The sequence below is a fragment of the Crotalus tigris genome, unplaced genomic scaffold, assembly GCF_016545835.1.
Source record: "Crotalus tigris isolate CLP2741 ecotype Arizona unplaced genomic scaffold, ASM1654583v1 scf7180000017731.4096049, whole genome shotgun sequence".
Classification (NCBI taxonomy): Eukaryota; Metazoa; Chordata; class Lepidosauria; order Squamata; family Viperidae; genus Crotalus; species Crotalus tigris.
Window position 1 is genome coordinate 1736570 of NW_024096599.1, and position 24997 is coordinate 1761566.

A 24997-nucleotide genomic window follows, 5' to 3' on the forward strand; every position below is an offset into this window, starting at 1 on the left:
TTAAAATTATGCAAGACTTCCGTGAGAGGGGTGGACTTAAGGTACCAAATTTGAAATTATATTATGATGCGGTGGTTTTAACATTAATTAGTGATTGGGTAAATTTGACAAATTCTGAGATACTTTACTTAGAGGGATGGGATTTACTTTATGGGTGGCATGCCTATTTAATATTTAATAAAAAAATAGATTGGGCTTTTAAATCTCATATTTTAAGAATTTCTTTACTTAGGATTTGGAGAAAATATTATAAAAGTGATTTTAAAGTACCATTATGGGCTATACCTTGGCATGCGATAGAAGGAATAAAAAGAGGGGTTAAAATGGATATGGTGTCTTATAGACAGTTACTTAAATGGGATGGACAAAACTGGCAATTAAAATCACGGGAAGAGTTAGCACAAGAAAATTTTACTTATTCTTGGTTCCAATATAGGCAATTATTAGATAGATGGAAGATGGATTGTAAGGTGGGTTTTCTTAGAGAAGATGAAAACCTTATTAAGCAACTGAAGGATCAAAGACAAACCCACATTAAGAGAATTTATGGGGTTTTAGTTGAATTGGACTCAGAAACGGAACTAATTAAAGATTGTATGATTAGATGGGCGCAGAATTTTGGTGAGCCAGTTTCATTGGACACCTGGGAAACTATTTGGGTGAGAAATGTCAAATTTACTCAAGCACAGAACTTAAGGGAGAATTTTTATAAAATGTTTTATAGATGGCACCTTGATCCACAAAAAATGTCTTATATGTATCCTGACGTGCAACCCAAATGTTGGAGATGTGGTTATAAGGAGGCTTCTTATTATCATATTTGGTGGTCATGCAGAGAGATAAAAGCATTTTGGATTAAAATATGGTGGAATATCCAGAGAATTTTTAGAAGGAGGGTAAAATTTACTCCGCAATTATTTTTGTTAGGTATTGTTACAGATTGTGATACAAAGGAGGTTGTATTGATGTTAAACTTGATCACAGCCGCTAGGCTGTTAGTAGGACAATACTGGAAGAAGGAATCTTTGCCTACATTGCAGGAATGGTTTCTTAAAGTAGCTTATCTGGCAGAAATGGCAAAGATTTCGGCTTTCTTAAAGCAACAAACGCAAGAGAAGTTTTTTGCTGTTTGGGATAAATGGATAAAATTTATACAATTTAGATTGGGTATACAAAAATATTATATAGTTTTTTCATAAGTTTTATTTTCATATATATTATAGATAATTTTTTATATATATAAATATAAAGTTTTTAATTTAATTTTTATTTTTATTTTTTAAGCCTATATTCTGCTCTGGGAAGCTCAGGGGGGGGGAAGGGAGGGTTTTTTTTTTGGGGGGGGGGGAGGGCTGGGGGATGGGGTTTTTTTATTTATTTATTTAATATATGTATTGTTTAGTTTTATTTTTCTGTATATGTTGCCTCTTGTTTTGTATTATTTTTCCTTTTTTGTAAAATTTATAAAACTTTCAATTAAAAAAAAAAAAAAAAAAAAAAACAATGGAAGAACATTTTTTGGAAGTGGTTTGCCATTGCTTCCTTCCTGGGACTAAAGAGAGTAACTGGCCTAAAGTCTCCTAGTTGGCTTTATGCCCAAGACAGAATTAAAATTCAGTTTCTAGTCCAGTCCACCAAAGTGGTTCTCTTAATAAACATGAAAACTATTTCTCAAATGGTGTCTCCAAAGTATTCTTTTTAGTAGGCTACTCATCAGTTGTTGATGAATTTTCCTCTTTCAAGAAACTGCTTTTTTCACCTTTCTGAAACTACTTTCTTGACAAAAAATTCAGTAAATTCAAATAAATAACAGAAATGAGTGGGTATTCAGATTATATGTAACACTTTTAAATGTTGCCTTGGTTTTTATTTCCATTTAATACCCACATTTTTTTCATGAGAGTAACATGCAGCCTCTTGAAGAAGGGTTTTTTTTTCACTTTGGGGCTGGATTTAAAATAAACTTTAAAAAATATTTTAATTGAATATTTTAATTGAAACATTACCATGCAATTTTCTTGGCAACAGTTTAAAAGTATTTCACAGATGCCACCTTCTCAGTGTTTTCTTTAATATCCCAGACTATCTTACTGTCTTGGAATTCTTTGGTATCAGGCATCCCAAGTACTAACCAGTCTAACCCAACATAGCTTCCAGTCCTGACAAAATGAAACAAGTGCTGCCATCTGTTGAGACTGCCAGAAGATAACTGATACTGTATATAATATTACAGTAGTTTATATTATTAACAATTCCAGAAAGATATTTGACCTGCACTATAAGTAACAGTTTGACTTTGTTGTGCCTATATGAATATTGCATTATATTCATAATGTATCTATCAGAGTGGAGCAAATTGGCTGTCCCTTTTTTGAGAAATGAACATCTGACATGGGTTATCTGAGCATGCCTGATAGACTATGAAACGTTGAGTCCTTGGTGCTCTCTGGGCTTAGTTGCCTGAGTACATATGTTTCATTACCCAGGTAGGTAATATTATCAGTGTGGGTGAGTATAGGGTTTGTTCCTTGTCTAGATACAGTAGCTTGCCCTGCCCATTTTTTCTTTGATAGTTTCTTCACTGGCGTACCAAAAACTTAGAAATAACCATACAGACTGTTACAACCACATGGCATCATCGTAGCACAGTAATCAACTACAGATCTCCAAAACATCTTAAATAAACTGAAAGACCCAGTACCCAAGAAGAAAAAAAGAGGAGTCATTTACAACATAGAGTGTAAGGGCTGCAACAACTACTATGTAGGACAGGGAGGCAGAAGACTAGCAGAGCACATCCACGACACTGACTAGTATTCAGAAGATAGATGAAAACTCCTTAATTTCACAACACATGGACAGACTCAACCATAGTTTCAACTAGGAAACTATGGGCATCCTAGACCAAGTTAAGCCTCACACTTGTTCACACTGATGTTTCCTAACTGGGTAATGAAAAGTCTGCAAATAAACAGCATAAAGAGCTCCAAAGACTCTTAGTTCAACTCTGAATTACATATATTCTGTTCTATTGGAAATTATGAAGTTCCACATAGTTTTTTAAAAAGGACATAATTTGATTTTTCATTTAATCTGTAACATGTTTTTGCTGGAATAAGTACTTATTTTGTGGAAAGAAATCTAAAAGTTTATATTTTGAATAATCTAATGTAAAAAAACAAATTTCAATTTTTACATTATACATTATTGGTTGTTTCCTCATTTAAAAGTATGCAACATTTGTATTATAACTATCAGTTTCTGGAAATTTATGGTAAGGTATTTTTTTTAACTAGCAATTCCTTAACTGAAATTTGTAGAGTGCATATGTGCACATGCACCCACATAAACACTCCTCCTAATTTTATATCCTCGTACACCCATGGTGGAGTTGAAATCCAACATAACAGGAAGCTACCAGGTTAGAAAAAGTTGTTTTGCAGAGTTATGACCAGAACATGTTTGTCTTTTTCTTCCTTTTGTCTTCATATTTGTCGCTTTTATTGGCAGGAAGACAGTGCTGATTTGAAGTGCCAGCTTCAGTTTGCCAAAGAGGAAGCAGTACTGATGCGTAAGAAGATGGCCAAGTTAAGCAGAGAGAAAGACGAATTGGAACAAGAGCTTCAAAAGTACAAATCCATCTATGGGGATCTGGAAAGTCCTCTCCCCATCGGAGAGGCTGGAGGACCACCCAGCACAAGAGAAGCTGAACTGAAGCTTCGTTTAAAATTAGTGGAAGAAGAAGCTAACATATTGGGCAGAAAGTTAGTAGAATTAGAGGTGGAAAATAGAGGAATTAAGGCTGAGATGGAGGACATGAGATGCCAGTATGAAAGAGTATGTCTTAACCAGGAACGTGTTTCAAGCATTCCTACCTCACCTTATGGTGACCCTGTGGAATCAGCTGCAGAGTTGCGTCATCATTTGCAATTTGTAGAAGAAGAAGCAGAACTTCTTAGGAGATCTATCTCTGAAATTGAAGATCACAATAAGCAACTAACAAATGAATTAAATAAATTCAAGTTTGACCCTGGACAAGAATCTGATTGGTTTCATGAAAATGCATCTAAATGCAGTGGATCCTTACAAGAAGAACTGAAGTCAGCCCGGATGCAAATCAATGAACTGAGTGGAAAAGTGATGAAACTCCAGTATGAAAATCGTGTACTATTATCTAATGTGCAGCGCTATGATCTTGCCTCTCACCTAGGATTGCGAACATGCAGTCCCAGGGATAGTGATGCTGAGAGTGAAACAGGGAAGAAGGAGTGTGACAGTGAAGAAAGTCATCTACCTCAACCAAGGAGAGAAGGACCCATTGGGGGTGAAAGTGATTCTGAAGATTTATATGAAAAGACATCAGGTTTTGGGAGTGGGAAACACTCAGAAGTTAGTAACTTGTGTTCCATTGATTTAACACGGGCCAAAGAGAACTCAGAATCATTTATCAATATCAAATATGAGGCTGAAAGGCTTGAAAGAGCTATGGAACGCCTTATCATTGATACAGACAATTTAATATATGAAACAAAAGTCCACATAAATAGCAGTGCTGCCTCTGAGCAAATTTTTAAAAAAGATGAGGGAAAAAAGGGGAACAAGAATGAACCAGAACCTTTAAGCTCTATTAATTTAAGGATGAAACATTTTCAGAAAGAACTGCAAACTTTTTTGGAGAAGGTTGATAACATTGGGGCTCACTTCAAAGAACAACTGGAAGATCTTTCCCCTCTTCCTCACCTTACAGAGTCCTCTAGTTTTCTGTCCACAATGACATCCATCTCTCGAGATTCACCCATTGGAAACCAAGGAAAGGAATTAATTATAGATTTCCAGGTAAGTGGACTTCTTGCTTCTTTTACGGTTTTGTTAGTCTTTCTTGTTGCATTTTGGTGCTAATTTTACGTATCTTTGTTTTGTTATGATTTTGAAATTAATTTGTAAAATATTTATAAATTCTTTTTTTTTAACTATCTGCTATTTTCATACAGAGGCTGTTCCTCATGACAAAAAGGCTAATAGAAACAAACAGCTTCTGAATTTTTTGTTGTTTATTATATTGGATGCTGCATTTCATTAATTACTGTTTTGTTGATATTTAACAAAACATACTTTCTCTTACACTTTTAATATGAAATGTATTTCAAAAGGTCTTGTCAAAATAAAAATCCAAAATGAAATGCCAGATATTAGTTCTTTTACATAAGGAAGGGGCAAATAAAAAGGCCCTGAAGCCAGTAAATGACTGCCTTTCATAATGCATTTCCCTGTATTCATACTGTCACAGCTGCCATACTGAGTAGGGTTTTTTCTGCACGGCACAAATAAGGCTGGAAGAGCCTTGTATCCCCATATACTCCATAATTTATAAGCTTGCTGTTGGTTTGACTCATGCATCCCCATTGCATGCGCCTCATAACCAGTATTTGCATTCTTTCCCCTCTCTCTTTTTTGCTTTTCAGATGTTTCAGCCCATTATTTTGTTCATCCTTATTTTAATTCTGTTCTCGTCACTTGCTTATGACACTGCATTTAAGTTGATTTTTCTGTTCACGCTTTTTTTTCTCTTGTAGTTTGTTCAATTGCCTACCTTAGCCATTTTTGTTTTTTTTTTAATCTCCTCCTGTCCTGATTTTTTTATGTTATAATCCCCACCCATGCACCTAACAGTCCAAACAAAAGGATCAGTTGGAATGGCAGCACAGCCCAGACCATGGAGATGAGAAAGAGATTCATCAACAACAAGGCACCACAGAACCACATGGCAGAACTGATGGAGACCTTAAATTCTACAGGCCAGAAAACAAGAATTGTTTCAGTCTAGAGGTTAGCACAGCTGAATAAAAATTCCTTGAAAGGGAACAGTAATTGTCATAGAAGCCAGGGCAAAATAGAGGGAATAACTCCTTTAAGCCCTACAATTTGTATTTAACTCCACCTAATATTCAGTGAAATGGAAATCTGACAATTTTTAGCATTTTTCTCATGACAGCCAATACAGATAGCCCTCATTTAGCAATTGACTCATTTAGCAATCATTTGCTAATGGTAATAGAAAAATAACTGTATGACCAGTCCTTGCATTCATGATTTTTGGGGGACAGGATGTTCTACAACAAGGGGGCAGCAGCAGAGAAGGCTCTCTTGCTAGACACTGCCAGTTGAAATTTTCCTGCTTGATTGATTGAGATGAGATATGCTGATGAGATAGGGAAAACTTAACTTGGCCTTATGCCATGTAGAGCTTTATAGGTGGCTAACAGTTTGAATTTGACTGCCATCTTCCCATGATCAATGGGGGGGGCTCCTTTTTTGCCTCTCCGGGGCGACTTTAGATCCATTTAGGGTCCCCTGGCAGGGCAAATTCAGCTATGGGGTGCGGAGCTCCACAATTCCTCAGCGACATCACTACGATGCAAAAATGGAAGTCCTCCTGTTAGGTGTTATTTTAGTCATATATTGAGAATTGCCATAAGAATTAGAAGAAACCGCTTACTTGAATGTCTGGTTGATAATGTGACCTAGAACTAGCCAGATTTGATTGTGGAATAGCACTTATCTCATTTTGTCAATTGTACAGTCCTATAATCTGGATTTAAGTGGTTGTATATCTTTACCTCAAAATCCAACAATGAATAACTAGAAAAGATTGACTGGAAAGCAATGATTTCATTAATTCAGGTCTTTCCTAAAATACATTTTCAATACTCCAATCGTTTTAATAAGGAATTAATATATGTTTAATTTCTTAAATTTTGAAACAGCATTTTAAATAAAAAGTCTATTTGAAGGAAGACAAATTTCTGAATTCAACATTTGATTCACTAGCCATTAAGTGTACTATAAATTCACCTTTTAGATTGAAGATGAGTAGATTAGAGGTGCAGGGAGTGAAACATGTAGCATTCTGATTTGCAAGTCTTGGATTGATTGATTTAATTGTGATTTAGCTATGCTCAAAAAGAATGAAAAAGATATATCTTCAAGAAAGACAGAAAGAACCTTGATATATACTTTAGAAGTATGTTAATAAATTAAATGGGCTATGTTGTTAAAAAATTTTAATCTCTTAAAATTTTTCAAAGGTCCATGATTGCCAACTTGGTACTAGATTCCCTCTTCACGGAGAAAAAATGTACACTGTTCCAAAATCAATAATTTTATATGTTTTCAAAAAAGATAATCAGTTTATTCAAAACACTTGCTCAAATGCAGGAAAGGATTACTGACCTGTTATGGTGGAATGACATCAATAGCTTTATTGATCCTGATAGTAATGCAGAAGGGAGTGAGTGGTGTAACGTTAACAGCAATTCACAATAAGGAAGAGGACAGGAAAAGCTTGCAGAGGTGAGGGAACATAATGCTACTACAAGAAATAATTTTAAAATTAAACTCAAAGGAAGACAGTGGCAAATGATTCCTGCATAGTTCCAAGAAAACTCTATGGACATGGCTGGAACATTGAGACAAGTTTATATGGTAGGTGAAGAGATTCCAAGTAGAAAAACATTCATTTTCAAAATAGAACTGGTGATGATAATGTAGTCAGATCAAACCTGCAAAGAAATCTGGTCAGTAATGAAAGAGGAATTTCTCATTTTACAAGGAGAGATGTAACTGGAATGTGAGAAGAATAAACAAAGAAAAACAACTTTTGTGAAATGAAAATATTTTTTGAAATAAATGAACAGGGCCTCTTTAAGTCAGTTAATATAATATGTATCAGGGCATGAAGCCAGCCAAAAAAATGGTAATGATATTTCAAAAGGATATTGCAAGTATGTGTTTAGTTATAACATAAAAAGTGTCATTCAACATTAATGTTGTACAAGAATGTACACTTCTCAAGGGGGCAGTGGGTGAAAAACACTAAAAAATTACTAAACTCAAAACTGAGAAGGGCTAAATGCAGTATTAGGAAAAAGCACAGTACTACAAATTGGTGACTGGAATGTAAACATTGGAGAAATTGAGAAATCTGGAATTAGAGGAGAACTGGATTAGGTAAAATGTAATAATGGAGAAGATTAGCAGAGTTTTGCAAAGATAATTATTTATTGAGAGAATCAACTTCAAGCCATATATATGTATACTTTACACATGGGCATTATGGGATATACAACATTAAAATAAAATTTAATACATAATAGGAAAGAGAACATAGAGAATTGCAATCCCAGTGAGCCATAGCATTCTGAAATACAGATTATAAAACAGATCATATATACAGATGTCATACAGGTGGATTATAGAGAGTAAGGATGCCATCAAGATTTGACTTGAGAAAAATCACTCAGAATATAACATCAGTGAAAGAAACAGATTCAGTATGCCATGCAGAAAAGAAATTAAGCAATTATATAAGAATAAGAGACATCATGAAAACTAAATGAAAAAAGTATTCTCAAAATTCCAAATAAAAGTTTCAGCTGATTTTCAAAACAAATTAAGAGCCAAAGTAAGACATAAAATTATGCATGACAATTGAACACATCTATATCACATCAAGCAAAAAGCAAATAAGTAAATAAAGACTTTCAACAAACAGAAGAGATTAAAGAAAAAAAGTTAAGATCAAAGTACAGTATTCATGGGGGGGGGAAATCACAAGAAAGATCTAGTATCATGGAAGTAAATGAAATTAAAGGAAGATGGAGAGGCTATATTGAAGCTCTTTACAAATTAGGTTATGGAATCATAGAACAATTTGTTCAGACATAATGTGTGAATTAACCTTCTTTCCTACAAAACGTGATATGACAGGCAATGGACCAGCTGTCAAATAAGAAAGCACCAGGATCAGATGAGATGCCCACTGAACTATTTAAAGCTGCAAGAAAACAAGCAATTAAAGTGCTAACAGCTGAGAGAGTAAATTCTCACACTGTCAGAAGCAAATAGCCTTAGACCAGATAAGCTAAAGTAGAAAGTATAGATTGGAATATTTGGATTCATTGAAAGCAATAACCAGACATAGTCATCTTTGCCAATTCTGTTTGCAATACACACAGAAGCCTGGGACTTCTAATATGCCTTCCAATTTTCCCAAAGCACCTATCCCCCTGATGTAGTGGGAACCAAGTTGGACAATAGGAAAACAATGGATTTATTGCTTAAATATAAATCAGCATTCACAGAATACTTATGGACCACAATGACTAAATTGTGCCAGAAATTTCCTTTCCCTATAGTTTCTGATCCTGCTGGTGGATAATACTAATTTCAGGTGTATTACTGATTACAAAGTCAGAACTTCCCCCAATATACATCTCTCTGGAACAGATGGAGATTTGTCCCCCTACCCTCTCTGGGCATTTTGAACAGGAGAAAAGGATGGTTAGAGTAGAAATTGTTTTCCTTCCAGAGGAGAAAAGGGAAAGGAGCTCTTCAGCCTCAATAGAGATTTTGAGCAAATAAATAATCTTTATGAGATATGTTGTGACAGAAAATTCTTAAATAGTTACAAGCAAACAAATCAAACCAACCTATTATCAAACAAGAGAGAGATGGAAACTATTCTTTCCTCCTGAGAGTGGCTTTTAGCCTGTTTGTTACATACCATAATGCATCAGGAAACAGAGGCATAAGAATTTGAATCTCACTTTCCCTCCAAGTAGGATTTGCATTAGATATACTTTGTTTCAGTAAATCTACTTAACCACAGCCTTAGTGTTCTTGGAAGTCTATATTTTTTTTAATTTCTGTGACCATTGCTTTATGACAACAAATACAGAATAAAGATTCTTGTCTGGAGATTGGAAAAGATTAGTGTACATTCTCATACTAAGAATAGCAATGAAAAGATATGGACATTATTAAAACATTGCAGTAATTGTTCACATAAAGTTTTACCTAACATTTTACAAAAATAAATAAATAAATGTATAGTTAATGATAATGGAAGAAAATACAAGAAGTGAAGTTTTATTTTCTTAAGATCAAGAACATGGACAGTATGCTGGGACAGAGGTTAATTCTGGAGAAGGTAATGACAAACTTAGATCATAAAGTATAAGGATGTTGCTGTGGCAACAAATGATCAAGCAACAGTTTTTTTCAATTGCAATACAATGCTGCAAAACTGGATATAAAAGAAAAGCGGAAGAGAGGATCAGGTTATAAATCTGAAGAAGTTTCAAGAAGAATCAGTCAGTCTTTGACCTATAAAAAATATTTCATTCAGATAATGATTAGCAAGAAGAAACACAAATTTTGTGTATCTGATGCAAAAAAATTAAAGCAGGAAGAAACTACTCATGATAAGGTTGAGGGAAGTTGAAGAAGGAGATAATGCATAAAGCAGATGGACAGGATTAAGGTGATGATAAGAATGTCTTTGGAAAAACTACAATTTTATTACCACAGACAATTATAATTTTGGTGACATTCAACCATATAATTCCAGTGATTATAACAACAATCCACCACAGTTTCTTGGTGATAAACTCATCAAACACAATGGAACACATTTCTGACTTAAACATGTGCAGGATCACACTACAGGTATAATTATAAATGCTTTTTTATAAAGAGGTCAATGCGCATGCAGTTTGTTCATATTTCAGCATAATAAAATTAACTATAACCTTTCAAGAGAAAGAGCAAGGTTCAGTTATGCTGTGCAGTTCAGCAAAGGCCAGATAACATCTTTATCTAAAAAGTTCCAATTAATTAACAATTGTTGAAACATAAACCAGACTCCTCTGCCTAAAAAAATAGATAGTTTCTAATACAGAACCCTTTGCTATTCAAGCCCATTGGCAAAATGCCAGAAAAATAAATAATCAGATTTAAAAATGTGACTATTGTTTAATGTACTTCCCTCTTTAATTTTGTTTTAGCATTAGCTTCTGAAATTCAGAAACTTTGGCTGCCTGACTCTGTCTAATCTTTTCTGCTTTAAGATTAAGGAATTAAAAATGACAGAGAGCAAAAAGAGCACAATGCTGCAAAACATTTTAATTTATGAATTAACTTATATACTGCCATGTAAGACTTTTTTCATCTATTTATTTCTAATCAAATTAATTCTTCTATAGTAGGCATTGGCTTTGCTTTTTTATTTCTTTTAAAATAAGCATTTGTCTCTGTTCCCTTTTGGGGACTGCTGTATCTTCCATGTACTCTATAGAATATGTCTTAATATTTCAACAGAGAACACATCACTAGCTGTATTTTTTTTCCTTTTACTTAGAGTAGATATATAGTACTCAGACCTGCTTTTGCATTCCCCAGAGCAATATTTCTTAACTTTGGCCATTCTAGAAAAGTCCACATTTCTTAAAATGGCCAAGGTTGAGAAACATTGCCTCAAACCTACAAAGTATGCTGTTGAATTTCAGTGGGAAATTGTAAAAAGCATGGTGTAAAAACATTTTTGAAAAAAAAAAACCTGCAAATGCTGCAAATATTTATGTCTGAGAAAGTTTTAATGTGGTGAGAATGATGGAAAATGATAAGACTACAAATGTTGATGGTACAACTGGAGAAATGTGACAATATAGGAGTATGTGACTAGTTTGGTAAAGAATACACTAGATTTTTTAGCTCATCATCTTTTTCGTTTCTTCAGCTAAGAAAGCAAGCACCATATCTGGAATCTTTCAAACTGATTTAGCTGATATACTATTTCTTCTGTTTTCCTTTTATTTCCTATTTTGAGTTGGTATAATGCTATGATCCGGGGTGTCCAAGATACTACTGCATAATTTGACAATTATGAAATTACTCTTAACAGTGGACATTCATTCTCAGAGCTATATCATCGCTAGATGATTCACCCAATGGCTTTCCTTCAGCAAATTACTGGCTATTTAATAAGATACCAGGTTAAAAATACCAGGACTGATTTATTAAAAAAAAAAAAGATTCATTCCAAATTCTCTAGATCCCCATTATGGATGTCAGATCATTATTCTTTGACCAATGATCCTTGAGATCATTATTGCAATCCCTACATATAATATGATGAAAAAAATTCTGTTTTTACAAATATTGCTGTATTATAACAGATTGAAATACATATATATGATATCCAAGCTACCTAATATTGAACCTTCAGTGTGATCTACCATGGTGCCATGCTTACTACAAGTCAACAAATATCTGCATTTTCCATACCAAACAGACATGTTGTACAGCAGATGACATTTCAGTTTCATTTCAAAATCCTACAGCATAACTGATAGGGTCATCATATACAGCTCAGCTGATCTGTCTTCTGAGGGACAAAGACTTCCATTCAGAGTCAGAAATAGATGCAGAAAATCAGCAAGCACAAAGCGTATTGCATATTCATATTGCCAGTCACCAGCTCAGTGAGATATCAGCTCTTCTTCCAGGACAAAAAATAAATAAATTTAATAAATAAAATTCATCATTCATCAACATTTTAATTTTCAGGTACTTACTTCAGTAGGTACTCTGATTCCAGGAGTGTTGTGTTAATGAGACTGGAAATCAAAATAAATTTTAAATCCAAAGTTTCAGATATGATAACTTTCTGAAAGTGCTTCTGTGCAGTTCAAAAACCCATATGTATATCTGCACAGATAACCATACCACAGCTAAAGCAGATCCTTATATGGATCTAAAATATATTGAATCAAAGTATGCATCAACAGATTCAGCAAGAGAAAATTTTTGTGCAGGTTTTTCACTAATTATGAACGGAGCATGTGTTTGAATACTATCTTGATTGTATAGTTTTAAGTATATATCCTAAAGTTTTGTTATCTTTGTAAGAACTGTTATACTCCTAATCAACTCAGCGACTGCCATATTTTACCTGTACAGAATGTATCAATACAGGAGCTTCAGGCTCAGCTAGAACAGGAGATGAAACTTCGACAAGAAGAGCAAGAAACTTTTTCAGAAAGGATAATTCAGGTAAATACATTAAATAGATACTGGAAGAAAATTTCATCTGCTTTGATTACTATTAGAAGCACCATATGTTTGGGAAAAAGAGTTCAAATGTTATATATGTTCGGTTATAGATAGTTAAGAATTATTGAAACAGCTTTAAGGGACAATTCATTTTTTTTATCTATATAATTTTCATGTATAAATATAAATCAAATTCTAGCCGCCAGTCATTATTTGGAAAATGGATTACAAGATTACAGGAATGTTATTGGTTATAGGAATATAACATGGTATAAAGTTTTGTCATTCTTACTTTGATTTTTTTTGTACATCCAGTTCTATATATTGTAAGCTGCTATTATAAAACTGTAATTGGAATTTACTAAAAATAATTAGCATGTGGAAATTATTTTTCTAATAATTTTTATAAAAGAATTTTGCATAGAGAATCTAGAAATTGCTATCTTTTTAAATTATTTTACTAATATGATTTATTATAGATAAAGCAGATATGAAATTATAAATATGATTGCATATTTGTTTTTTTAGAAATAGCATCAGTTGACTGATGGATTACAGAACTGTAAACCTTTAGTAGGAACAGTTAATTGACTATACAGTATGTGTATGTATTTGTCTATGTGTATATGTATGTATGTATAGTATGTTTCTTCATTTAAAAACTCAACATTGACATCTTAAAGGAGGTAAAAAAACCATTTACTGGATCTCTGAACATTTGAGTTGAGAGAAATTCTTCATATTCTATGCCTGGATGGTTCATAATCATAGACATATTTTATGGATAGTTTGTTCTACCAAAATGTTCAAGGACGATTCATTACTAAGGCCCTGTCAACAAGAATCTCTCTTTCTTAAGACATAAAAATAGAACTGTACTCCTCAAAAAAAAAAAGTCCTCATCCATAGGGAAAATAAATAATTTAGAATCCATAAACCCTATTGTTTTTTCTAATTATTAGTTGAAAATGAAGTTAGGAGTTGTAGTCCCCCATATAGTAATATCAAGTCCAGGATCATGTCAGCAACACATTGAAATAATTAAGTGAAGAGACAGTGTTTATATGCAGAGAATACAAATGCTTATACTACAGAAATCTGATCCAGGTTGTTACACTAAATGAGCTGTGTAATTTTTTTCCAGCGGGCTATTATGGTTAATTAAATTAAGTCTTCAACCTGAGATCTTGGGGTTTCTTAAAAGATGGATCCCTTGATAAAATCAGGTGATAATAATCAGAATTGGCAATCTTGGTTTTTATACTCAAAAGGATATGAGGGTGGGGGGTAGATTTCAGTAACACGTGTTTAAGGACAATATTCTATTCATGTGCATATTTGTTCTATTTAAAGTTGGAAGAAGACCATCTGCAAAACTTACAAAGAAAAGATTTAGAGGTACAAAGCTTGACTTTGCAGAACAAACTGGAAGAGAAAACTTGGAGTCAGGAGAAAATTCTGATGTATCAAGAACTCAGACATTTCAAGCAGAACATTTTTATCCTATATGTCAAATTGAAATGGTTGCTAAAACATTGGCAACATGGCAGGCAAATAAAAAAGCAAGAAGAAGACATACTTGAGGTAACTGTCTCATATTATTTAATGGAATAAAGTAAAATGTGATAATAATTTTATTATAGGCAAAATACATTTTAAGAAATAACATTACTTCAAGTTCAAATGCCAGAATTACCTTGATTGTGGCATTGAAATCTCTGTCACAATGTTTTTAAGCAGAAAAGATATCAAACTGGTACTTGAAATAAATTAGGCTTATAAAAGAAAAAAGGTAGCAATATATATTCATTTGTGTAGTAATTCCAGGTTATATGTTACCTTTAAATTCTAAATTTAAAGATTGAGGGATAAAACAATGACTTTACAAACCCAACACTTTTCTGCTTCTCCTGCAGTTTAGGTTATCTTTCTTCAGAAGAACCAAATGATACTTTACATTAAAATTTAAAAGTATTATATGAAGAAATAGAATTATAATTTATTCTGCTGCTCAATATGAGTGACTTCAGGGCAGTTACTCCTTCTAATATTGATGTATTTATCATATTTGCCATGTCTTTTACCATTTGTTAATTTTGTATTAATTAAAAGCAGGAGCAATAAAAAGAATAATTATATAGCAGCAAATTCTCTTTTTAAATTTTGTTGTTGTTGTTGTTAATTGCAAAGTCGTGTCCGACCCATCGCGACCCCATGGACAACGTTCCTCCAGGTCTTCCTGTCCTCTACCATCTTCTGGAGTCCATTTAAATTCACACCTACTGCTTCAGTGACTCCCTCCAGCCATCTCATTCTCTGTCGTCCCCTTCTTCTATTGCCCTCAATCTTTCCCCGCATTAGGCCCTTCTCCAGTGAGTCCTTCCTTCTCATTAGGTGGCCAAAATATTTGAGTTTCAACTTCAGGATCTGGCCTTCTAAAGAGCAGTCGGGGTTGATCTCTTCTAGGACTGCCGGTTTGAACGCCTTGCAGTCCAAGGGACTCGCAGGAGTCTTCTCCAGCACCATAGTTCAAAGGCCTCAATTCTTTTGTGCTCAGCCTTTCTTATGGTCCAACTTTCACAGCCATACATTGCAACTGGGAAAACCATGGCCTGGACTATACATACTTTTGTTGGCAGAGTGATGTCTCTGCTTTTTAGTATGCTGTCTAGATTTGCCATAGCTTTCCTCCCCAGGAGCAAGCGTCTTTTAATTTCTTGGCTGCAGTCCCCATCTGAGGTGATTTTGGAGCCCAGAAAAATAAAATCTGTCACTACCTCCATTTCTTCCCCATCTATTTGCCAGGAATTGAGAGGGCCGGATGCCATGATTTTGGTTTTCTTAATGTTGAGTTTCAAGCCAACTTTTGTACTCTCCTTCTTCACCCGCATCAAGAGGCTCTTTAGTTCCTCTTCACTTTCTGCCATTAGAGTGGTATCATCTGCATATCTTAGGTTGTTGATATTTCTTTACATTTATTTACATACTAATAATTTTATATATTATAAATATACCCCCAATATAAAGGCCATATCAATACAGTTAATTATAAAGCCTATTGTGTTAATTTTTGCCTAATATGAGATTAGATCTATGATTCTAGAAATCCCAGAATCTCAGAAACTAAAGAATTTGTTCAATAAGATTAAAATAATATTATTGTTTAATATGAGTCTACCCAGGAATCACTGTTTTGTTTTTAATATTCTTAATAATGGTTTCTTTATATATACTGATTTTTAATATTGAATTTTATTATGAAGTCTTTTTGCAAACTACAGTCCTCTAATTGTTAGCAGCATAATTCCCAATTTCCTCTCAAAGAATTCTGAGGGTATTAATGCCAATATATCTTGAAGGTACTAAATTTGGGAAGCCTAAGTAATACAAGTCATGAACAAACTATACATTAAAAAAATAGGGAGTAACTACTTTCTAGGATTTAACAAATTTTTATCCACTTCATCAATTTGATTTCATAAACAATTAAGTATCTATAAGCTCATAGAAAGAAATAAGGAAAATCTACAAAATAGGTAGTTATTTCATGTAGGAATTTATTTCTTTCATATAAGATTGTATTTATTTTAATTCATTTGCAATTTTAGATGGAACACCTTGATCCCATGCTAGAATTCACCTTTCAGTCTGAACAAAAAGGTGACGAAGAGGGGGAGGAAGAGGAGGAAGACGTTTTTCCAATGATAAATTACTCCCTTCCTTCCACAGTGGAAATAAGCAACCATGGACCACAACTACAGACAGCAGAGTTGTTGCAGCTACAAAAGCAGGTATCAAGGCAAATGTGCAGGTGCTTATTCTGTCATGAGAGTTATTTCTGTGATTTGTTATTTAATCCATTCTGTCTATTCTATTTTGTATTATAAAAGATTATCCCAAGTGGAAAGCACTGCTGAGAAAGGTATATCATTGAATGGTGGTATGCAAAATATACATGTTTATTTCACCTAAGCATTTCCATAGCAATTTACTTCCCAATCATTACTGTAAGAGTTAATTAATATTAACCTTTTTCTCACAAAAGTATTGAGAGAGTTTCCAATTTGGGGAACTCAAAACAGTATGACCTACATACAGATGCAGTGTTTAGACATCAAAATATACCAAGATATTAATTAGCAATCTCCTTTCCAAATACATGACTTGCAGTCCAATCCAATTTCTGCAAAACTATTGACAATTTAGCCCAGAAATCCTCAACTTCCAGGCCTCAGACTGACTGGTCATGGACTGTTGAGAACCGGGCTCTGCAAGTAACGGGCGAGCACATGAATACTTTAACTGTCCATATGCATGATTAGATTGTATACATGAAACCATCCCTTCTGCTCATACTGCTGCCGGCGCCAGTTTGTGGAGCCCAAAAAGTTGGGGACTGCTTATTTAGCCAATATCTTTTGATATAAAGTATGATAACTACTGGTTTTATACAGGAAAATAATATCATTCAATAAAATTTTACTAAATCAATGAACAATATAAATAATAAAATATAAGAATTAATTAATGACTGAAGCAAATAAAAGTAACCAATAACAGTTTCAAATTGCTGTATTGAACATTGTTGGTACATTTAAAAGTCCAAAGCTAATCTAAATGCAAAGATTTTTATAATTATTTAAATAAATCATGCTCTCTGTTCTAATGGAGTTACATGACATTTCACAGTCTTGGGGTTAAAATTGAAAAGGCTTTCTGTTGCATCAGTGTTGATTCTACTAACAGTTACAAGTAAAAAGCTATATAATTAAATTGATATGTTGTAGAGTAATTATGTTGAAAATGAAAATTGGCATGGATAGTAAGAGAGAACTGGTAAAAGATGATATGGATAGAAATATTTCAGTTTGTTTATGGGCAGCAAGCAATAGCACTTAATATCTCCAGACAAATAATATAACTAGGTTTAAACTATTTATAACAGGGCAGTTGAATTTACAAAATATTACCATAATAGAAATGACATTCCACATTTTTTAACCTTGTATGATATCTGTGTATTTTCTTGAGATAATAGTTTGAATTGTTCTGTGATAGATAAATAGTATACTACCAAGTCAAGGATATATTTTACAATGACAAATGGCGCTATGAAATTCTTTGTTTAGTTCCTTCACAAAGGAACTTTGTGCTTGTTCTGTGCAAACACAAAAATATCTACTTGCTCAGAGTCTTTTTTCTATATGTATCAAGGATTCACAGTGCAATACCTTCTTTTCCATGGCATTCACTTGCCACAAAAAGACATTTATAATTAAAAAAATACATCAAAATCTCTCTAGTATTTTATATTTAGCCTGCCTCCTGGCCCATAGTTTATAAGTAAAGTGGCATGTAGATTCAATACACTGCACTTATCTTTAGTCTTCATCATTCTTGAAAAACGTGTATGTTTATTATTCTATGGGTTGATATTCTTAGTATTTCCTACATATTCAGCCTCTCTTCTTGTCCACCTCTAAAATTACTTAAGAAATTGGGGGTGGGGGGAGGCCCTTGTGCAAGGACATACCTAGTTTATTTGGAAAATCTACTTGTAATTTTTGATGTGCCTATGCCCTTAACCCAGCCCTCTAGCCCAGGCCAAACATTCTCATACTAAAAAGTAGAGACCTTTTGTTACTGCCACTCCTCTCAGTTTCCAACCAGAATTACACTGGAGTCTGAGCCATCACAATTTAAAACAGTGTCAAAATATTTTGTGGTTTCTTTTGTTAATTTAAGTATTTTAAGTAGAAATGTATGTATACTTAAATACATACATACAGGTTTTGGTGACCATTTTAAATGTTATGAACCATTCAGGTTACCGAGCCTCTATATTTTAGTTGTGATTTTTAAAATGTGTTTTACGGAGATATTGTATTGATTTCTAATGTTATACTTTGTGTTGCTTTTGGTGATAGAAACATGAAAAATAAAACTAATACTGTTTGAGAATGAGGCAAAAAAAAAGAGTTGCCTCAACAACTGATTGTCTCAACATTCACACCTGAAATACGACTGTTCAAAACAATGACTAACACCCCCAAAATTATAGATGAACCTGTTTCAAAGTTATGACAGCTACAGCGCTCCCCTGGTCGTTCGCACTTACGACACTCCGCAGGAATGGTGTACAGCCCTCCACTGCCTGTCTCCCCCCAAGCACTTAGGCCTGTTCCCCATGTCTCCTGGGAGAAGCCTCCTTTTTCAGCACCCCTAAAATGCTTTCTGAGCTTTCTGTGCCTATTTGCTGGCCCAGATCATCTGGAAAGCAGGAAAGCTGCAAAGCTCTCCTGCCTCTCTAGGCTTTCAGCCTTGCATAAAAGGCAGCTTCAGGACGAGTTTCCCAAAACCTTTCCCTAGCTTAATCTTCTCCCTCCCTCCCTCCAAGCCATTTTTCTTCAATAGAAAAAAACAAAAGCTGACTTGTCAATCTCTCTCTCACATATATACCCAAGTTAAGTGCTAAAACTGTGTAAACTGTCTTTCTGCCCTCCATCCAATATCCCTTTTGAAAACCTTACCTTGATTCCAGGCTAAAGAGTAGAGAAACAAACCAGCAAGGAGAGAAAAATCTTTCTGCAGCTTTTTTTCCTCTAAGTAAAGTCATCTCTAAAAGTTGTGCCAGAAAATGGAGGATATTGAGTCTTTGCAAGCTTTAGCTGGCCATCTGAGTGCCTATAGAATCCAATGGCTAGACTGTAGACCAGACATGTCAAACTCACGACATCACATGACGTCGCACAACATATCAGAGCTTTTTCCCATTGCCGGCAATGGGGTGGGCGTGGTTTCCTCATGATACGTTTGACATCCCTGCTGTAGACTGTCCTCTCTGTTGTTTTGTGTGTTAGGGACCAATATATTGTACACTCTTTATACATAACTGTCCCTGATTGTTCTAAAAAGTCCAAACATGTTGTTAAAACATATTATTAATTAGGAGAAGTACCATGGGCAAGTCTTTTGTGGACTTGCTAAATATTTCTTTTTTCCAGGTCATCTTCTTTTTTGAAGCCCACAAATATATTAAGGAAGAGAAAAGTTTTGATCCCATAGTTTGTAAACTGGTGGTTGAATTATAATATTTCAGATAGCTGAAATATAGCTGCAGATAGCTTTGCTTTTTTTTCAGGCAAAGGATAATAGCCGACTCTTGCATGCCCTGAAAATATTGTTGGATAACTTCCAATCAGAACTCCAAGATGATGAGCAAGAGCGTCATGATTTGCAACAACAATATGCCACTGACAAAGCTGCGTGGGAAATGGAATGGACTAAATTGAAATGTCAACTGGAGCAGGTATGCTTTTTCCCATAATTAGAGTCAAAGAGCATGACGCTGTAAGTGAGGTACAGATCCCTACAGAGACATGTGCAGGATCTGATGGTTTCATCAACATTTTGGAAACATGAAAGCCAGTTTGGTGTAGTGATTAAGGCATCAGGCTAGAAACCGTGAAACCTTGACTTCTACTGCTCTCTTAGGCATGAAGTCAAGCTGGATGATTTTGGGCCAGTTACTTTCTCTCAACCCTAGGAAGTGGCAAACAACTTTGAAAAATCGAAAACTGCAAAGATTTGTCCAGGCAGTCACTGACTTGAAAACATAAAATTAAAAATTAATTCATGGTACTAATTCTACTCCTTGGGATATGATATTGTATGTTTATTCTGTAGGGTCTCTGTTGCTTTTGAATGAGTGCACTTTCAGGTGGTATTTTTGCAGTTCTCCTGGACTGGGACTGTGCTGCTTGTGAGCCTGTGCTATCATTGGCATTGAGTAATTGAGATTATTTGTTTTCACATAGTCCATATAGCATAACAGATTTGGGAAGTGAGACAGCTAAACTTCTTTAGTGCCCCAAAATGTTTGCCTCAGATTTCAGACTTGTTTGCAGTTAATAACTGCTATTAAAAACCCTTTATCACTATACAACAAGCATGCTATGAAGGTAGGAATAGGGTTCTTGTTGGAGGTGAAGATCTTGTTTCCTTTTTGATCAGCTGCTGCCTCATCTTGGATTCTCACAAAGGCTGCAGTCAAAGCAGTTGAAAAGTAGCTCTGAGTATTTGGAAAATGATTAAGTTGGCTGTACGGAAATGTCTTAATGTAGAAATTCCTCTGGGAATATTAGAAATTGTGAGAGTGTACCAAATATAAGCCATTCAAATTGTGGGTTTCAGTCAAGAAATAATACATTTCTGTTCTTGAAAGTAGTATTTACAACTTATAAAATGAAGAGACTATCACATAAAATAATTTTTTTCAATCCAATTTTCTTATTGAGCTGAAGTTGTAATAGCCATATTCTTTTTATATGTATTTATAATTATGTATATTATTCATTTAATATGTACTTACATTATATAAATATAATTACATATTATTGTATTATTTTTCATAACATGCTATAATCAGTCAGGTAAAGAAGTTTGGGACTGGAAATAGGTTTACATTTGAATTGTAGCTCAGACAATACCCCAAAATAATTATAAGATGTAGTACTTTCTTTGTACTATAAAGCAGCAGAGTTGATGTACTTTCTGAGCCATGAATCATAAACTTCAGTGAGATTTTTAATTGAATTGCAATCTTAAGCTACAAGTTAGATAAACATTGTTGCCATTTTATAGTTGTTTTTTCAAATCAAAGTGTTTTAAATGTCAAAGCTTATGTCGAATCCTGTTAATTTCTATGAAAAACTATTGTGCCATTGGGACGTTTTGTTTTAATTTACAGCTGGAAGGGAAGACTGAAAAAGCACAGAGTCAAACTGGCCTTGATGCAACAACAACTTTCAAAAGAGAAAGAGAGGAACACAAGAAACTCTTAGCAGAGAGTCATCGATTAGTAATGGACTTGCAATGGCAATTTCAGCACAATGAGAAAAACTGGAAAAGAGAAAAAGTAGAGCTTCTAGAAAAACTTGACAAAGACCGGCGAGAGTGGGAGAGGCAAAAAAAGGATCTGCTCAGGAAGGTAGAACAGGTAAATTATGACATTCTGATTAAAACAAGATACATCTCAGGATGTGTGGCCCAAAGGAGTATTAGGTTTATGCCTTCAATAAAATGTGTTAATCAGAAAAGATGCTACCAGACTTCTTTTTGTTTGTTGCCATTGAAGACTAAGGCGGCTGTCTTTCTACAAATGAAAAGCACCCTTACTAGTACTTGGGAAATTTGCTGAAGATTAAAGTTCTTTTCTTTTTTATTTCATTTCTGTCAAAAATACTGTTTTGTTTCTCTCATCACAAGTAAAAAAGTTAACAGCAATGTAATTGTAAACTACAGCATAAGTATTACAGGTGTTCAGCTATCAGAGATGACAAGTGTATTTTGAAGTTTCTATGAAACCAGGAGAATTAGGATTTTGCAATCATGATAGTCTTTTGCAACAAAAGTAATAATCTCTTCTGCCATGTTAAAAATTAACCGGTGGCATGAGCTTTCGTGAACTAGTCTTCTCTTTATTAGATACTTTTTTCCCTTCATTTTATAGATGCATACTTTAGTCTCAGAAATGTTTGCTTTAAATATTTTTGTAATAAGTCCTTATCTTGGGCAATGTTTTCTTTGTTCCCAAATATAGTTATGTATTATGTTGCTGCAGATCTGCTTAAGGTGTTCATATTCATCAAAGAAAACCTTTTTATGCATTTCCCAGCATTTATAACAAAAAGTCAAATAAATATTAGAATGTTTAATTCTCATTAAAGTGCTTATAATCTAAGTATTTATTTATTTCAGTGATGAAACTTGCTAAATAACTGAGCCATCTTATATCTGATGGTCAGTTTCAAAAATATATGAAAGAATGGATTATCCTGCCTATAGATTATAATATATTGCTCTTCAAGATATTGTTATTTTACACAAATAGATGTTTTCACTTAGAAGATATTTCTATCCTGGATTTCTGCCCATAAATTATTTAAACTAGATTTTGTGCTCCTGATTTTCATAATGAATGTTCAAGAAGGCTTATATGTAATCTCCAAAGATTCATATGCCTAAACACTACTCTTTTATTTTATAAACACTGTACTTATCAATGTTATATAGATTTCTAGACCAATAATATAACAGTTAAAATTAATATATCTTCTTAGCTCCAGTAAAAATACTACAAAATCAATTTATATCTTATTGGCTTTAAAAATCATAATAAAAATGCTTTTCTGCCACTAGCTCACTTTTCCTATCTTCAAAATGTAATACTTTGCTTATCTTCCAATAACATATAAGAAAACTATAAAGAAGACTGGACTATGGATGGATCAGTTACAGAATAGCAGTTGGAAATCTGGAATTTTCCACATATATTAACAATGAAACAACATTGGTAGAGCTGGGTGTTTCAGATATATTTATTCCTGTAATTCAGCATCTTTTTAACAACCAAATGACACTTTTATGAAGTCCATTTGTGAATTCAATGTTTGGCTATGAACAAGGAGAAAAAAGAGGGGAATAGAATAGAATAGAGCTGGAAGGGACCTTGGAGGTCTTCTAGTCCAGCCCTCTGCTCAAGCAGGAGGACCTATACCATCTCAGACAAATGAATGTCTAGCCTCTTCTTAAAAATCTCCAATGATGGAGCACCCACAATTTCTGGAGGCAAGCTGTTCCACTGGTTAATTGTCCTCATGTCAGGAAGTTTCTCCTTAATCCCAGGATTGCTTCTCTCTTTGATCAGTTTCCAACCATTGTTTCTTGTCCTGCCCTCTGGTGCTTTGGTGAATAATGTGACCCCCCTCTTCTTGGTGGCAGCCCCTCAAATATTGGAATACTACTAGCATGTCTCCCCTATTTCTTCTCTTCTTTAGACTAGCTAAACCCAAGTCCTGCAGCCGTTCTTCATATTCAAAACAAATGGCAGGCAACATGAGGTAATGATTAAGGTGTTGATGCAAGATAGTCATTCACTTTCAGACCACTCTACTTCACGTGATTGTGAGTGTAAGAATAAAATGAAGTAAGAGTCCCATGAGCTTCTAGAGAAAAGGCCGGATGTAGCAAATCTAACAGATAATGACCCTGACAACAACATCAACAGATTCCAAGAGCATAACTGATATGTTAAGGGACCCATTACTTGGCTTTACTATTAGTTGGTTAATTATCACAGCTGCTATTTTGTCCTTATTTATTTTGTTGAGGTTTTTATTGTTTTAATGTTTTTTAAATTGTTTTGATTTTTTTTATATTTTTTTGTAAACCTTACAGCGTCACTTGGTGAGTTGGGCAGCTATAGAAATTGAATAAATAAATAAACAAATTCATAATCCTTAATCATTTTACTTCTTGACAATTTAAATCAAGTTACTGAAAAAAAGCGTAACTCATTTGCAGTAGTAGTATTAGCTTATGTATTGTTGACATTTTAAAGGAATAAAACTATTCTCTTTCTTTCAAATGTATGGTTATATTGTCTCCTGAGACACATCAAATCTAATTTTATCCTACCTGTAACTACAAGGTATTACACATTTCGCAGATCATTTTTGTTATTCTCCAATTATGAAGAGGTGCTTTTTATTATTCTAGGTTGTCACATATAAATATAAAACTCAATGCCAAATAATAAATGCTTACATGGGTCTTAAATTCAGTGTATTCAGTGTATTTAATTCAGACTAGTCAGCACTTAGACTAGTCATGAGACTCACCCTATGTCAGTGTCCATCTAGAAAGAGTTTGACTTTCCTAATGTGGTACAAACTGCAAGTGGAATGATGTCCAATATCCACTCAGTATGGTATACATTGCATTTGTTCCTGCATACTGTGAATAGAAAACATAACAGTCTAAATGGAATACTTTTGCCAGGATTAATTTTCCATCCAAACTGTGATAGTAGTGCCTGCAAAAAGGAATTCATTGGTTAGACTTTTTAAACCACATTATTTTTACCCCCTCCAATTGTTATCCTAAAGAAACTATAGGAAAGTGGCATTTTATTAATGCAATAATAGTAGTGCAATTCTTTCTAGTTTTATTCAAATACTTTAATTTAAACACTGTATAATTTTAATCTCTATTTTTATTTAGACTGGATACAATAAATAAGTTTCATATAAATAATGCTAATATA

General features: G+C 33.9%; 1 protein-coding gene and 1 long non-coding RNA gene across 5 annotated transcripts in view; one reads left to right on the forward strand and one right to left on the reverse strand.

Annotated features, from left to right (window-relative positions):
- Positions 1-24997, forward strand: part of MTCL1 (microtubule crosslinking factor 1) — a 96508-nt gene that overhangs the window by 55533 nt on the left and 15978 nt on the right. For 3 of the 4 annotated variants that reach the window (XM_039339200.1, XM_039339201.1, XM_039339203.1), the window contains exons 5-11: positions 3511-4836; positions 5671-5826; positions 12799-12891; positions 14245-14475; positions 16500-16682; positions 20033-20200; positions 21641-21889. In XM_039339200.1, coding sequence (XP_039195134.1) covers positions 3511-4836; positions 5671-5826; positions 12799-12891; positions 14245-14475; positions 16500-16682; positions 20033-20200; positions 21641-21889 — 2406 coding nt within the window. The remainder of the gene's footprint in view (positions 1-3510; positions 4837-5670; positions 5827-12798; positions 12892-14244; positions 14476-16499; positions 16683-20032; positions 20201-21640; positions 21890-24997) is intronic. The other variant, XM_039339202.1, reaches the window with a different exon arrangement.
- LOC120306267 overlaps positions 1-24997 on the reverse strand; it is a 72856-nt gene that overhangs the window by 28057 nt on the left and 19802 nt on the right. The window contains exon 3 of the long non-coding RNA XR_005556223.1: positions 24573-24687. This is a non-coding gene — a long non-coding RNA (uncharacterized LOC120306267). The remainder of the gene's footprint in view (positions 1-24572; positions 24688-24997) is intronic.